The 15,162-nt window shown below is 40.6% G+C and overlaps 1 protein-coding gene across 1 annotated transcript in view; it reads left to right on the top strand.

Moving 5' to 3' along the window:
- The first annotated feature begins 246 nt into the window (after positions 1–246).
- The window catches only part of C8H1orf185 (chromosome 8 C1orf185 homolog), a 39,548-nt gene continuing 24,632 nt past the window's right edge, over positions 247–15,162 (top strand). The window contains exons 1-3 of the mRNA XM_030573942.1: positions 247–394; positions 2,840–4,708; positions 14,439–14,544. Coding sequence (XP_030429802.1) covers positions 247–394; positions 2,840–4,708; positions 14,439–14,544 — 2,123 coding nt within the window. The remainder of the gene's footprint in view (positions 395–2,839; positions 4,709–14,438; positions 14,545–15,162) is intronic.

Genomic DNA, 15,162 nt, shown 5'->3' with positions numbered 1-15,162 from the left:
CCCACGCCCGGAGGCGCGAGACTGAGCCGTTACCCCTACCCCCCGCAGTCCCGAGGCTCAGCAGCTGCTCCCCGCCCCCAGTGCGCGAGGCGCTTTCTCCGTCAAAGGCCAGGTCCAGCCAGCTGGCGCCGGCGCCGGCCACTAGGTTTATGGCGTTCGCTCATTCTCGTTCCTTCCTTGGCGGCAGTTAGAGCCCGAATTGCTCCTCCCCAGGGGGCCCGACACCGCCCCTTCCACCCGCAGGCCATGGCGGGCGCGGAGGCGGGCGCCATGCTGAGGGCCGGAGGTTTCATGTCGCTAGTACTAGCCCTGGTGCTAGCAGCGAGGCTCCCCGCGCTCGGCCGGCCGCCGCCGCCGCTGGGCCGACTCCTCGCCCTGTGGGAGCTGTGGCCAGGTGAGACCAGGGTGGAGGCACCTGTACGGGCTCGGTTGGCTACCGGTCTGTGATGCTCCCCGGTGCCTGAAGCTGATCGAGGAGGGGGCCAGAAGCCCCCTGTGCGACCCGAGGCCCGTTTACAGTCGGGAGGACGACGGGTCCTTAGAGAAGTGATAAAGGTCCAGTGTTCATGCTGAGGGAGGGCCCGGGGACCCAGGGCCATATCTATGAATGGAGCCCCCTGTAAGTGCAAGGGCTGTGTGGTGAGATCAGAGAGGGTGCCATGTCCCTTGGTTATGAGCCCCTCCCTTTGTACTTTATGAATAGGTACCCCTGGGGACATGCAGCCTTCCGTCAATATTCACAAGTAGAGGCAGTGCTCACAAGGAGGACCCCCGTCAGTGTCCAAACTCACCCCTTTGCAAATTGAAGCAGAATGAAATTAAGGAGGCTGTGGTCAGCAGCAGTGAAAGTGCCAAAGATCATGTTACTTTCCTGCTGCTGCTTGGGAAAAGCTACAAGGAGCAATAACCATGGTGGAATAGGAGCCAAAAAACAGGCTAGAGAAGTGAAGGAAGACCCTTCCCCTTGCAGCAGCTAGGAAGCTTTGGAGGGGGGAGAAGAGACATAAAACATCTCCCTTCTATCAGTCAGAGCAGGGTGGATGTTCCACTGATCAGAAACATACTAGCCCAGCGGTTCTCAAACTTCATTGCACTGCAACCCCCTTCTTACAACAAAAATTACATGACCTGGGGCGGGGGTGGTAGAGCCAGAGCCCTGCTGTCCCACGTTGAAGCCCTTGGGCTTCAGCTTCAACCTAGGGTGATAGGGCTCAGGTTTCGGCTTCAGGTATGGGCCCCAGGAAGTTTAATACTGACCCTGGCAACCACATTAAAATGGGAATATGACCCACTTTGGAATCCTGACCAACAGTTTGAGAACCGCTGTAGCCCTATGGCTGTTAGCAATTCTGTCTATTCCCCCCGAGCAGGATCCAGGAGCAGATCTTTGGTAGAAACCGTTCCCTTCTCAAGCAACTAGTGTCCAGTGGAGCCTTATTCACTTCAGCAGTGACTGACTTCTAGACCTTTGGTGAAAGCAAGGGAGGAATCCATGGAATCAGTGATATAGGGTAGTGGAGGAGGTCTAGGAATCTCAGTTTAGATGCTCATGAAAAATGTAAACTGTGAGGGCTAGGGGAAAATCTGGAGCAAATATCCAAATACACAAACAAATAATAAAAATGTTTTCAAGTAGATTAGAAATAGGAAGCCTGTGAAGAATATGGGTCTGTTGGGCAGAGTTAAGGAAGAAACTGAAATTAAGGGCATTGCAAAGAATCTAAAGCCAAATTTATGAAGAACAGCCACTACTTTTGGGAGCCCAATCTGAGATGTTTTAGGCCTGATTTTCAGATGCACTCACAGCTCCCATTCACTTCAGTTGTATTTGTGAGTGCTTAGTAGTTTTGAAAGATCGGGTGTCAAACTGCACCTCAAAATTCATGGCCATTTTAAAAAGTTTGGCTGCATATGTGTTGCATATGTAAAAGGTGCTAGAATTAATTTTGTTTCTGCAATATTTATGTGGGCGTTTCGTGACATTTGAGTGCTTATCCAGAAAACTTTAATATTTACTTACTTTAGTTATTTTAATAGAATTTCCTAAGTTTTCTTTTTAAAGAAAAAAAGTAAAGTCAACCTGGCAATAATAGGCTAGATACCACTAGAACAGTAGTCCTCAACTGGTGCCTGTGGGCGCCATGGTGCCCGTTGTGGCATCTGTGTGCGCCCGCGTATTGGCCAGCAGACAAGCATCCGCCGAAATGCTGCCAAAAAGTAGCATAATCAAGAGGTGTTGCCATCGAAAAGCGGCATCTCCAAGAGGCTTCGCCACCGAAATGCTGCTGATTTTTGGCGGCGATGCCTCTTGATGTTGCCGCTTCTCAGCGGCATTTCGGCAGATGCTTGTCTGCCGGCCATGGTCCTTGGTGGCTCATTGTCCGGCGCCCACTACCCAGAAAAGGTTGGGGACCACTGCACTAGAATGTTCAGTTTTGAGGAAGGTGCACATTATAACGCTACTGGGCTTCTGTGGACCTATATCTTGTTCTGCACATACGTCACTGTGCAAGGAAAGAGGTTCAATGCACATTTTAGGAGATACAGGTGTATAAGTGTGGCCTGAAACATGCCCATGAAGGCAATTGAAAGACTCCTATTGACTTCAGTGAGCTTTGCACAGTAAGTTCTGGGAGGCACACAGCCTTTTATCGTTTAATATATTACTATAAAGTGCTGAAAAAAATTGTACACTGCCTGTATGAAATGTGATTTTCAAACCTTCAAAATTAATTCAAGTCAAAATAAATTTTTACTGGAACAGTTAATCTTTTTTATAATTATATATTAGTATCTATTTTGTAAAAAAAATAGAATTATTTTATTGCTGGTTTTGCAGGTTATATAAAAGAGTGTCAGCTACTATCAATGGTAACAGTAAACAATTCTTCAAATAAAATATCACAACTTGTGGACCCAGAACAATCAACATTGAAAAAAAATCTTCTAATTTCTCATGGCGTTTGGCAGAACACTTCTACAGCTGGAAGAAATTACAAAATTTTTAAAACAAAATCAGAAGCAACTAGAAGAAAAACTGACAAATACAAGCACCAATGGAAGCTGCTGAGAAATAACATTATAAACATTTTCATGAATCAAAACAAGCCACAACTAATTACCAATGAAGGCATAAAAACACAAGTTTCCAAAAAGTGGACAGGAAGTGGAAAAATAACTTCAACTGAAACAAATGCAGAGCTAACAGAAAAAGCAAGAAAGATCCTAAAGCTTGGGAAAACTGAAAATACTAAGATAATAAGTCAACATAAAATTAATTCACATCTACAGAATGAATTTAAAATTGTTGAAAAGAAAACTGCAAATAATAAAAGAAATCAACTGCAAAAAAAGTTGTATTGCAATTCTTGTATATTTAACAAATGCTTTGGAACTAAGCCATCATTGATAAATACGTTTTTGACAGCAAATTGTCTATCAACTGTTAAAGGAAAATGTTGCAGAAAAAATCTGAAAGACTTACAAAGCATTTTGGTATTAAATTTAGTAAAAAATCAGATGGTCAATGAAAGTAGTCAAAATCAAACTAAAACAATGACAAAGGAAAAAAATAAATGTACCAATAAAAGAATTTTAGCATTTGTCAAACAAAAGGAATTAGCTGAAAAGAGTTCTAAAACATGGGACTGGGAAAGAATAGGTGCAATCAGCAGAGATCAGCATAAAATATTAACTGATGCAAGAAAAGTGTTAATAAGTGCAGAAAAGAAAAGTCAACATACTGAACTTCAGAAATATGGACATATACCTAAAGAGTTTCAGGAAATAACTGGATCTGTAAACAATATACCAAGTGGAATAAGCAGTTGGAAAAGAAAATCAGAAGGAATGTCTACTAGGCCTTACAGTAAAAACCAAAACATTTTAAACTCAATGAAACAAAGATCAGCAGGATTACAAAAGGGTCAACCAAATATGAAAGACATAGATGGAATGTACACAACAGGAAAATCAGACAAAAATAACAGGAGCATAGATGTATTGTTTAATAGCTTGCCTGAAGTAGGAATCAAAGTAATACTTCAAGGTAAAGAGCAAAGAACTAAAACAACCCCAAAATCTGTTGATAAAAATCAGAGATTTTCTACACAAGCAATGATCCTGCAAAGAAGCAAAGAAAATGTGCAGGAAAAGTGGTCAATATATAAAACTGGTTCTTCTAGAACTCATGAAAGAAAACAAGATACTTTTAAAACTAAAGTTTCTAGAAAACAGAAATGGAGAGGGAATCCGGTTGAAGTACATATACCTAAAAAAGAAAGTACTGTGTTTAGAGTGGAAAGGTTGGAATATTCATCCAGAAATGACCACGTAGAACCTATAAAGTTAAATTCTGTCTTTCCAACCACAAAATATGCTGTAAGTGTTAAACAGGCATTATTTCCACCAGAAATAGGACAAGCAAAGTCTTCAAGACACGTGGGAAAAATGGTGACACATAGCACGTCAACTTCATGGAAGGTAAAACAGAAATATTTAAGCTTTGCTCAAAAGGATTTAAATATTAAAGCTAGAAGAGCTGCTGTATCAAACAAACAAACTGTGAATAGTAAATATAAAAAAATTAATAAAAGAGATTATTTACCAATATCTTCAATATATCCTTATAAACATACTTCTCAAAGTGTATCTGATGGTGAAAGAAGAAAACAATCAACACAGGGTGAAAGTGTAAAGGTATCTGTAGGTGAGTTGATCTGTTTTTTCATGCTATAGCCATAAATTGTAAATTAACCTCTTAACTTCTAAATGTATGGTACTTTTCAAAGAAGATCTATTTTGTTTACAAAGGAATTTTCTTAACCCTCTTCATAGGATGGTACTATAAAAGAATGGTGAGTAATCCTTTCACAGATATGAAGGAATGTGCAAAAGTGGTGTCATCTTGTGTAACAGTGCAAGGGCCTCCCACAGGACCAATCTCTGGGCTCTGGGGAGCACAGCGACTGCTTGCTCCTGCTTCCCACTTTATTCCACCAGGAGCAAGATGCTAAAAAGGAAGCGTGGAGGAGACATATTCATAATCTGAAGCTCATCCCTTTCCTATACCAGCCAAATGGATGGAGCATATTACACATCCTCTGTATCCTCAGAAAAGATCTGGAAGGAATTGTGTTTCATGTAGACACAATCTGCTGTGTGATAATCCTGAGGCTCCACACACACCATCTTCTGTGTAATTGCTCTAAAATTGCCACTGAACCTATAGACTTGTGATTGTGATATTGACGACAAATGGCAAGGTGGCAATGAATTACCTTGAATGGTAAATATATACATCTACAAAAGAATGTGTTGCAAGAAAAGAATTCATGTATGGACATCATACAATTGTTGTCTAAAAGAAATCTGAGCCAGTTTTTCTTAACTAAGCAGAAACATTTTCATGGAATGAAAGTTACCCTAGTGACAGAGCCCACATAAGATCCAGTACACCTAAAGGGCATAGGTATTCGTTAGAGCCTTCTGTGAGCCCTGTTACTGGTAAAAATTTTCACCTATTATATATAAAGTATATTTTAAAATAAAGTTTTAAAATTACAATGAGGCTGCTGAAACATTGCCACTAATCCTCATTAGAGAGATTTAGTAATTTTTATAATCTATTTTTAATTCACTTTTTAGATATCTTCATGTAAATGCAAAATAAAAAAATGATATCAAAGGCTGAATGCTGTGACCACAGAACCAAATATCTCTCTTCCCCCACCAATGTCCAACTATGAACAATAAATTTTTTTCAGTTAAAAAGCTAGTTTGAACAAGTACACAATATTCTGCATTCTAAAGGCTATTTAACATGGGCTTTGATAGACTGAATGGAAATTCCATAAAATTGTTTCTCATGTCACCTGGAGTTCAAACCTGGGACCAAGCAACAGGAGGATTTGAGTTGTGCAGATGAGGACAGAAAGCTGTCCCAGGGGAGTTGAATTCCATTCTGTTTAGTTCATTGCAGTTAATCATTAGCACCATGAATTATATGTGATAACTAAAAGGAAGCTAATTGAGGGTTTGGAGCATTGGTCTTCTGTGTTCATAGTGTCTTGGTCATATTTAAAAGATAGATAGTTCCATTCAAGTTTAGGAGAACAGGAATATGGTCTTGTTGTATTATCTAGTCCTGTATTCTGTCTCTGACAGTGGACAGTACCAAATGCTTCAGAGAAAGATGCAAAGAGATTTTAATAGACAATTGTGAAACAACGTGTTCATAAGGAAAGACTCTCCCTAAATCTGATCAGGGATAGTTTATATCCCTTTTCTTTTTTTATCTTCTATAATATAAATATGTGTGATGTTATTATCCATATATATGTCTACTTTAAAAAAACTCCAACTAAGCTTTTGGCGTTGATCTTTTGTGGCAGAGAGTTCTTTTGATTAACTAATAGTCTTATAAATTGTGTTAAACAACAAAAAACAAAACAAAAATATTTAGTAAATTGTGTATATATATTTAAAGAAGCATTTTCCTGTAAGTACCAAGAAATTGTCTCTTCTTATTTAGTTTTCTGTAGAAAGTATCATCTGCTGAATGGGAAGACACTAACAAAGGGCCCAATCTTATGATGTGCCAAAGTCAAATGGAGTGGTGGATGTATAATAGCTATTAGAACGTGCTCAGTAGCTTGTAGGATTAGTTGTATTGGGAAGAGATTTCAGTTTGATTGACCTTCCTATCATTCAACCTAGAATGGAGTTTAGGTAAGAACAAAGTGGTTTAGCATCAATCCAGAGAGGATGGTGTTGCTTTTAGGTTTGAGGAAAATTATTGGAAGATAGTGGTAGAAATTGACTCCATCAGTTAAGGTAATTTGCCCACCTTTTGTTACTCAACTTTGGGACCCTCTTGGGTCTCCTGTGCTTCTAGGTGCTGAGGTAATAGCATGGCCAAGAGCGCTTTTTTCATCTGCATTTGAATTGATAGATTATAAAGCTAGATAACGGGGATTGGTCCTGCTTTGAGCAGAGGGTTGGACTAGATGACCTTCTGAGGTCCCTTCCAACCCTAATCTTCTATGATTCTATAACCACTATGATCATTTAGATGGATCTCCTGTATAACATAGGTCGTAGAATTTCCCTGAATTAGTTCCTGTGTGAACAGGAATTGTCAGTGATGGAGAATCCACAACAATCCTTGATAAATTGTTCCAATGGCTACTTATGTTCCCTGGTAAAAATTTTTACATTACTTCTAGCATGAATTTGTCTAACTACAACTTCCAGCCATTGGATATAGTAAAATAAAATAAAATGGAGATATACTTATTTCCTAGAACTGGAAGGGACCTTGAAAGGTCATTGAGTCCCACCCCCTACCTTCTCTACAGGACCAAGTACTGATTTTTGCCCTAGATTCCTGAGCGGCCCCCTTAAGGATTGAATTTACAATCCTGGGTTTAGTAGGCCAATGCTTAAACCACTGAGCTCTCCTTCCCTCCAAAGCTTATTATATCTTTGTCAGGTAGATTGAAGAGCCATTATCAAAATTTTGTTCTCTGTGTAGGTACTTACAAACTTTCATCAAATCATCTCTTAATCTTATTTTTGCTATCATTAACAGCATGTTAAAGGGAGAGGCATTCTTTCAAGTATAGATGAACTGGTATCTAAGAAGAGCTCCTACTTTTTATTGTAGAGTATATTTATGCTTATTTTTTGCTAATTACATTTTTATTTTGTGGGAAAGGTAGATCTTTAATGTATTTTGTGTGGAGTGAATAGCATGTTCATACTTAAATAGTAAGTTATTCTCTGCAGAAGTATATGTTCTGTTAATCTTGGCAATTTAGCATGTCTATCAGAGAGATTCTTACTCAGGATATATGTAATTCAACGACTTGAAGTTCAGCCTATTCTTTAGCAAGGAAATCTTTTTAAAAGCTAGTGCCAGAAAAAAGGTTTTAATTTCCCTTTGCTTCAGCATTAATTATTATATATATTTATATAGTATAGACACTTGGGTCTCTTAGTAAATTTTATTTAATTTTCCATGAGTGGAAATATATGCAGATTACTCAGATGGAGACAGTTGTTTTGTCATTATCACAATGTAGTTGGGAAACTTTGTCTCCATAGACTTAAAAATTCATGTATGCCCCTCATACGGCAACTGTCAAGGTATTATTCCCACTTTGAACTTTAGTGTCCAAAAAGTGGGGACCTGCATGTACCCTTCTAAGCTTAATTCCTAGCTTAGATTTGATAACGCTGCCACCAACCAAAAATATAGTGTTTTGGTACACTTCCTGTTCCCCCAAAATCTTCCCTGGGGGACCCAAGACCCAAACCCCTTGGGTCTTAAAACAAAGAGAAATAAACCATTCCCCCTCCTTTTCCTCCTCCCAGACTTTCCCCTCCCTGGAATACCCTGAGAGATCACTGTGATCCAAACTCCTTGAATTTTAAAACAGAGAGGAATTAACCTTTCCCGCCTTCTTTCCCCCCACCACTCCCTGGTGAGTTCAGACCCAGTCCCCTTGGGTCTTACACAAGGAAAAAATCAATCAGGTTCTTAAAAAGGAAAGCTTTTAATTAAAGAAAGAAAAAATAAAAATTATCTCTGTAAAACCAGGATAGAAAATGTTTACAAGGTCTTCAGCTATACATAGACTAGAGGGACTCCCTCCCCCCTAGCCTAAGTTACAGCAAACAGAGGTAAAATATCCTTCCAGCAAAATACACATTTGCAAATAAAGAAAACAAACAAAAGACTAATCCGCCTTCTAGCTAGTACTTACTATTTTGAACATGAGAGACAGTTTCAGAAAGATTGGAGAAACCTGGTTGCACTTCTGGCCTCTCTTAGCCCCAAGAGAGAACAATGAACACCACAAACAGCACAAACGAAAACTTTCCTCCACCAAGATTTGAAAGTATCTTGTCCCTCGATTGGTCCTTTGGTCAGGTGTCAGCCAGGTTCACTGAGCTTGTTAACCCTTTACAGGTAAAAGAGACATTAACCCTTAACTATCTGTTTATGACAGCAACATTAGAGGTTTTTGTGGTTAACTGTTGGTCCAGACTATTTTCAGTTTGTTGTGGTTCATTTTGGCTTTGCATTTGCACTGAGGGCTTCACAAAGACCATAGTAGTAGTATGCATTACTCTTTGTTGAAAGAAACACTATATTCTTCAAAACTAGAAGACGTGCTAGTGAAAGCCCCATCTCTGCCAGGGTGATAGAAGATATTGAGGAGTCAGTGTTTCTTTTGGTTTGACTGGATTTTTGTGATCAGCTATAGGAATGAGCAGATACCTTTACAGTAACTCACTTGGGAACAGTTTAACACAGAATGTGTCATTTTCAAGTTTTATACCTGTTTACAAATAAAATTGGAGTAAAAGTCAAGACATTTCATTTTGAAAATGTTGAAACAAACTGTTTAGATTTTTTGTAAGGTTTTTTAAAATTGAAACAATTTGACATGAATACATGAAATGTTTCAGTCAACCTGAATCCTCGTTCAACCCCTACTCCACAAGGGCATAAGTATCTGAGTGGGCCCAACCATCCCGCATTTCCTTCTTACTGACCCGCAGTGTTCATCGCCTTCTTTGAATACTGTTCTACTGTGTAATCTTACTACTTAGACTATGTCTACACTGCACTTTTGTCATTAAAACTTTTGTTGGTCAGGGGTGTGAAAAAAACACCCCCTAGGTGACAAAAGTTTTAACAACAAAAAGCATTGGAGTGGAAAGATTTTGGTCAGCGGGAGATGCCCTCTGCTGACAAAGCTACTGCCCCTCATTGGTATGGTATAATTTTATTGGCAGGAGAGCTTTCTCCTGCTGACAAAGCTGCTCTGAGTGCCTTACAGCGGCAAGGCTCTAGTGGCACAGCTGTGCCGTTGGAACCTGCGCAGTGTAGACATAGTGTTAGTGAGTTAGTTCATATAATTAGGTAGATAGTTATTGCACATTAAGAAAATTATCTACATTTTTAGCTAGTTACATTTCAGTTTTAAGCTAGACACTTGAACACACCCCTCAGTAAAGGGGCACTAGCAACATGGCAGAAATTAAATCCCCAGGGTTCAAAACGTTCCGCTCACATTAAGCTTCAATGCAGTTTAACAACGAGCACTCTGTGTGTCTTTTTTGCTTTTGAGGGGATCCAAGTTGCCATATGTTGCTCCTTTTCTAAGCAAATTTAGAGAACTAGGGAAAGCCCACCTGAATTTGTTTCTCAGGAGCTCAATGCAAGCCTCATTGGACACCACAAGAAAGAACAGTTAGACCACAGTCCTCCAGTCAAGTCCTCTTCATTAGTGCCGTGATGAGCTGATATTTCACCTTGAGATCCCAGACCACACTTATTAAGAAGCCCAATCGTTTACCTCCATTCTGGCTTCAGTGTCTTCTGACAGTTGCAGAATGCAGCCTGCTTCAGGGATGAGCCATAGCTCATGTAAACTTCTCTGGTGCCTGGGAAATTGAGACACAAGAGTCCCCAGACTTCTGATGCATCTCAGGCTTATCCTCCTAAGAGTCAGAAACCTGAACAGGCCTTGGATGTCCTGGTACTGACTGCTAAAAGAACATCATCAGTATCAATTAAATCTGCAGACGATGTTTCTCATAGTACCAAACTTTCATCATTGACCTCAGTACGGGATGTCTCAGTATCCAAAGCCTTACTATCCACAACTTCTGTGCCAATTATCTCATAACAGTGTTCCTCAGTACTTAGCACGTGGATACCTGCTGTCCTGATACTCAGAGTGTACATGGTACCAAGTGATTTAACTGTGGATCCAGTACTGGAGTTACCTCTGTTAGAGAAACTGATGGTGATGATGTCTAAGTCACCAAATACTGAACTGGTGGTATGGCAAGTCAAGGAGGTTATTTCTGGCACCGACTTCAGCCCTTTAGAGACAAGGCACTCCTGACAGAATTATCCCTCCCTTCAAGGAAGTGTACTCCTCATCCCCATCTAGACACAGCAGGAAGACATCTCCTACTCACCCTCCTTCTCATCCTTGGATAGCACTATAGAAGTCAGGAATGGGCTTTAGGGAAGCTTCTATGGAAAAGACCTACAACTCATAGATAGCATCTCTCCTGTTGTCTCCCTATATGTCCCTCTTCTCAGTACCCATATCCCCACAACCTTGACCCTACTGGATACCGTGAGGTATGCAGCCATCTTCATACATGCTCCAGAGAGCATCCCAATCAGATCAACTAGTGAAGCTTCAGATCCTGGAAAGTCAGGAGAAAAGTAAATACTGAGGAACAACTACAAGGTGAAGAACAACTGGTCCCCGGTGTGATCTCATCCTCCCCTGATGAGACAGTAAACCCTCTCTTGGCCTGCCTCAGTGAATGATTTTAAGACATTTCAGGACCTCTTCAAGCACATGGCAAATATATTCGATATACCACTAGAAGTGGTGCAGGAGAAGCCCCACAACTTCCTGGATATCTTTCATTCTTCCTTGCCTGGTAGGCTTTCCATGCCAATAAATAAATGGCTGTTGGAGCCTCCAAAGGATCTATGGCATACACCAATGTCAACACTGGCCAGATTCAAGCAAGTGGACAGAAGGTAGCAGGTCCCTTTCAAGAGATTTGAACACTGTTATTCCCAGCAGGAACTGGGTTTACTGTAGTGGCTGCTATCCAGGAAATGTCAAAACAGCAAGGACTTCCCAAAGCCCCACCCAGGGATCTGAAGAAACTTGACCTTTCTGGGTGCAGAGTTTACTCATCAGCCAGATTCCGGTAGCTAGTTATCAGTCCTTCCTCTGTTAGTATGATTACTTGGGCTAAGCTATCTGAGTTTGTGGACAAACTACCACAGGAACATGGAGTGGAATTGAAAGTCATCATGACTGAGCTGTTGATAGCCCACACTTTCCTATAGGATTCACTGGGTGCATCTGATACCTTGTTGCATATTGTAGCCACACTGGTGGCAATGAAAAGGTCTTCCTGGCTCCAGACCCCAATAAAGACATATCCTCAGAGATTAAGTATGTCCCCATGTGTATAAGGACTTGATAGGTGTTTGCCAAGTTAGATCCACTTAACCACATTAGAGCACTCTCCTTTGGAGATCAGAAGGCCTCTGTTGCCTGTTTGAAGAATATCCCCAATTTATGTCACATCCAGGTCATGGGTGGCCAGACCTCATAGTTGGAGCCAGAGTCTGCAGTCACAAGATCTGAGTCAAGTTGGCTAGGTCAGGATACTGGGGAGTTAGAAGCAGGAGACAAACTGGAGATCAGAATCATGAATCGGGAACCAAAAGTCAGGGCAGGTCAGGATACCAGGGGGTCAAAGGCAGAAAACAAATGAGGTCAGGAACCACAACTCAGATGTGAGGAATCAAGCCAAGTCAGAATGCCAGGAAATCAAGCTGTGGGAGCAGGAGCAAACACAAGATGCTTAGTCCTAAGCCAGGTGGAGCCTAGCTGTTTAGACTGTTTCCTGTTCCTGCTGCTGTCTTAAGAAGGGACAGCAGGCCAATCAGCTGCTCTGGGACTCCACTTATTAGACCTCAAGGACAGAGTCTCATACTGGGGCTGGGATTCATGTATGTCAGGTAAGCTATTGTCAGCAAGTTGCCATGTGGAGAGCTGGAGCATGATTGCTCCCATGAACCTTATAGGCCTAGGTTCAAGACCTATGGGTAATGACAGTAGGGTGGCTATGTGGAGCTTGGTATTCACCTTTTCAAGACTGTACTCCCTGGTAGATTATTTGAGATTGGATGTCTGTTTGGGAGGTCTGTCCTGCAGTCATTGTTTAAGTAGGACTCCTAATTACCCACCTCCAAGAAACTTGCTTATTAGTAACCAAAACTGGAATCCATATATACATTCACTTGAAGAAAGAACAGTTACTTACTTTACAGTAACTGTGGTTCTTTGACGTGTTGTCTACATGGATTCCACAAACTGCCTGTCTTATGCAGTACTCTGGAGCCCTACTCCACTGGGATTCTGCATTTGCCAAAGAACTAAAGGATGGTTGGGCCAGCTCAGCTCTTTCTGACCTCATGTAGGGGGGTACAAAAACATCTAGGATACAGTCAAGATCCTGAAAGATACTGCTGGCTCAAAAAATCTTACACATTGGGCAAGAATGGAATCCATATGGACAACACATCTCAAAGAACCCTAGTTCCTGTAACGTAAAAAAGAATCATACTTTTTTAGTGTGAGATGGTAAAGAAGTTTTCAAGTAGAGAGCACATGTGGACCAAACCCATAGAAAACTACCTATTGTTAAAGAACTGAGTAGGAGTTAGTCCATTGCATAGTGGTAGTCCTCTCAAGCAGTTCATTATGTAAGATTAAAATCTCCTTTAGGATAATCTTTAGAAAATCAACTTGCTAAAATATATGAATGTTGAATTCTTTATTATTGTTTGATATATAAATATATGTTATAGTGGTGAATATAGGAAAAGCCTTTTTAATTAGCATATGATGATACAGGAACTTTTTGTACCATGCAGTGATGGGAATTAAAAAATGAAAATTTTAGTAAACAATACTAGTATAAACTTTTTAAGAGAAATACTTCCATTGTGATGTGTGATTATTAAGGCTGCATGGAGGTAATGGAAAGTCACAGATTCCGTGACTTTCCGTGACCTCAGTGACTTCTGCAGCAGCAGTTTGGTTTGTGGAAGGGGGCTAGGGCAGGGGCTTGAAGTGCAGGGCGGCGCTTACATCGGGATGGGGGGCTCCTCAGTTCCCAAAGGCATGTCTCAGCAAAACCTACGTGGAGGGGCCAGGAGGCTCCACGCACTGTCTGGACCTGCAGGCTCCACCCCCTCAGCTCCCAATGGCTGTGATTCCTTCCAATGGGAGCTGCAGAGGTGCTTGTGGTGGGAGCAGCTGGCAGATACCCCCTTGCTGCCATTCCTCTTAGGAGCTGCAGGGACACACGGAGCTGGGTATGAAGCCTGCCAACCCCCCCCGGGCTGCGTGCCACTGCTTGCCCCCCTTTCTAGCACCAGCGGGGGTCCCAGGATGCGCACCGCCCATCTCCCCCCCAGCAACAGCGTGGTCCCAGGCCACCACCTCCAACACCTGCAGCGCCCCTGCACTGCCTCCCCCAAGCACCCATGGCCTCCCACCCAAGTTTTAGTTAGGAGTATATAGTAAAAGTCATAGACAAGTCAAGGGCTGTGAATTTTTGTTTACTGCCTATGACCCATCCATGACTTTTACTAAAAAGAGACATGATGAAAATGTAGCCTTAGTGATGATATATCACAGTTTCTATAAGAGTAGATGCTTTACTATGCCCTCTGAAATTTTAGATAATTAATCCCATTATGGTAAATCAATACAATAAAGTGTAACCATATTGTCTCAACACAATAGACGTTAATTACATAAAACATTATTTGGACATTAACCATTTTTGTTTGTTTGTTTATGTAGATTTTGTGAACCACTTAGTCTCCGTTCTAGTAGCAGGTGCTACTATTGTTGGAATTGCCTTCTTTGCTTTGGGATTAGCAGTGTTTTATCTGTTTTATAAAAGAAGGTAGGGTTAAAAATTACACTAATCTTTTTTTCTTTAAAGGATTGCAACAAATTAAACTTAGTTTTTTTGTAAAATTATGACTGATGTAAGATAAGGTAATAGCAAGTAAAAGTAATAATGTGTTTTAAAGAGCAGTGATGCCTTGATAATTTATTTTGAAACATATTCTACTACAAACAGTTCTCGCAATACGTCTTACTGAGGATTTTATTTGCTCACTTTTTTAATTAAGATATTTGCATAAAAATAAATCTCTCTTTCTTAGGAGTTCAGTTGTCCTTTCTGTTTGTTCTTCAACTAAGTGAATACTTTCTAAAGCTCACATAAGATGAGACAGCTTGTGAGGAGTAAAATACATGTTCTTATTTACCGGCTTACATTCAGCATATTAACAGTTTATTTTCCTTTTTACTAGTCAACAGTTTCTTATTCTAATTTCATTGCTTGTAAAATATTACAGTGGTTGTAAATTTGTAGTTGTTATACTTAGAAAACTGATAATCAAAATTCATACTTAAAAGGTACTTAACAGATCTGCTCTTTGTTTATGGTGAATATCTGCAGGGGAAAAAGGGGTTTTGAGGGTTATTTTTGCTACTTTTTACTTCTGATATGTGT

This window comes from Gopherus evgoodei, chromosome 8, assembly GCF_007399415.2.
Source record: "Gopherus evgoodei ecotype Sinaloan lineage chromosome 8, rGopEvg1_v1.p, whole genome shotgun sequence".
Lineage (NCBI taxonomy): Eukaryota > Metazoa > Chordata > Testudines > Testudinidae > Gopherus > Gopherus evgoodei.
The sequence above is the reverse complement of the archived record's forward strand: the minus strand, read 5'-3'. Positions and strand labels throughout refer to the sequence as shown.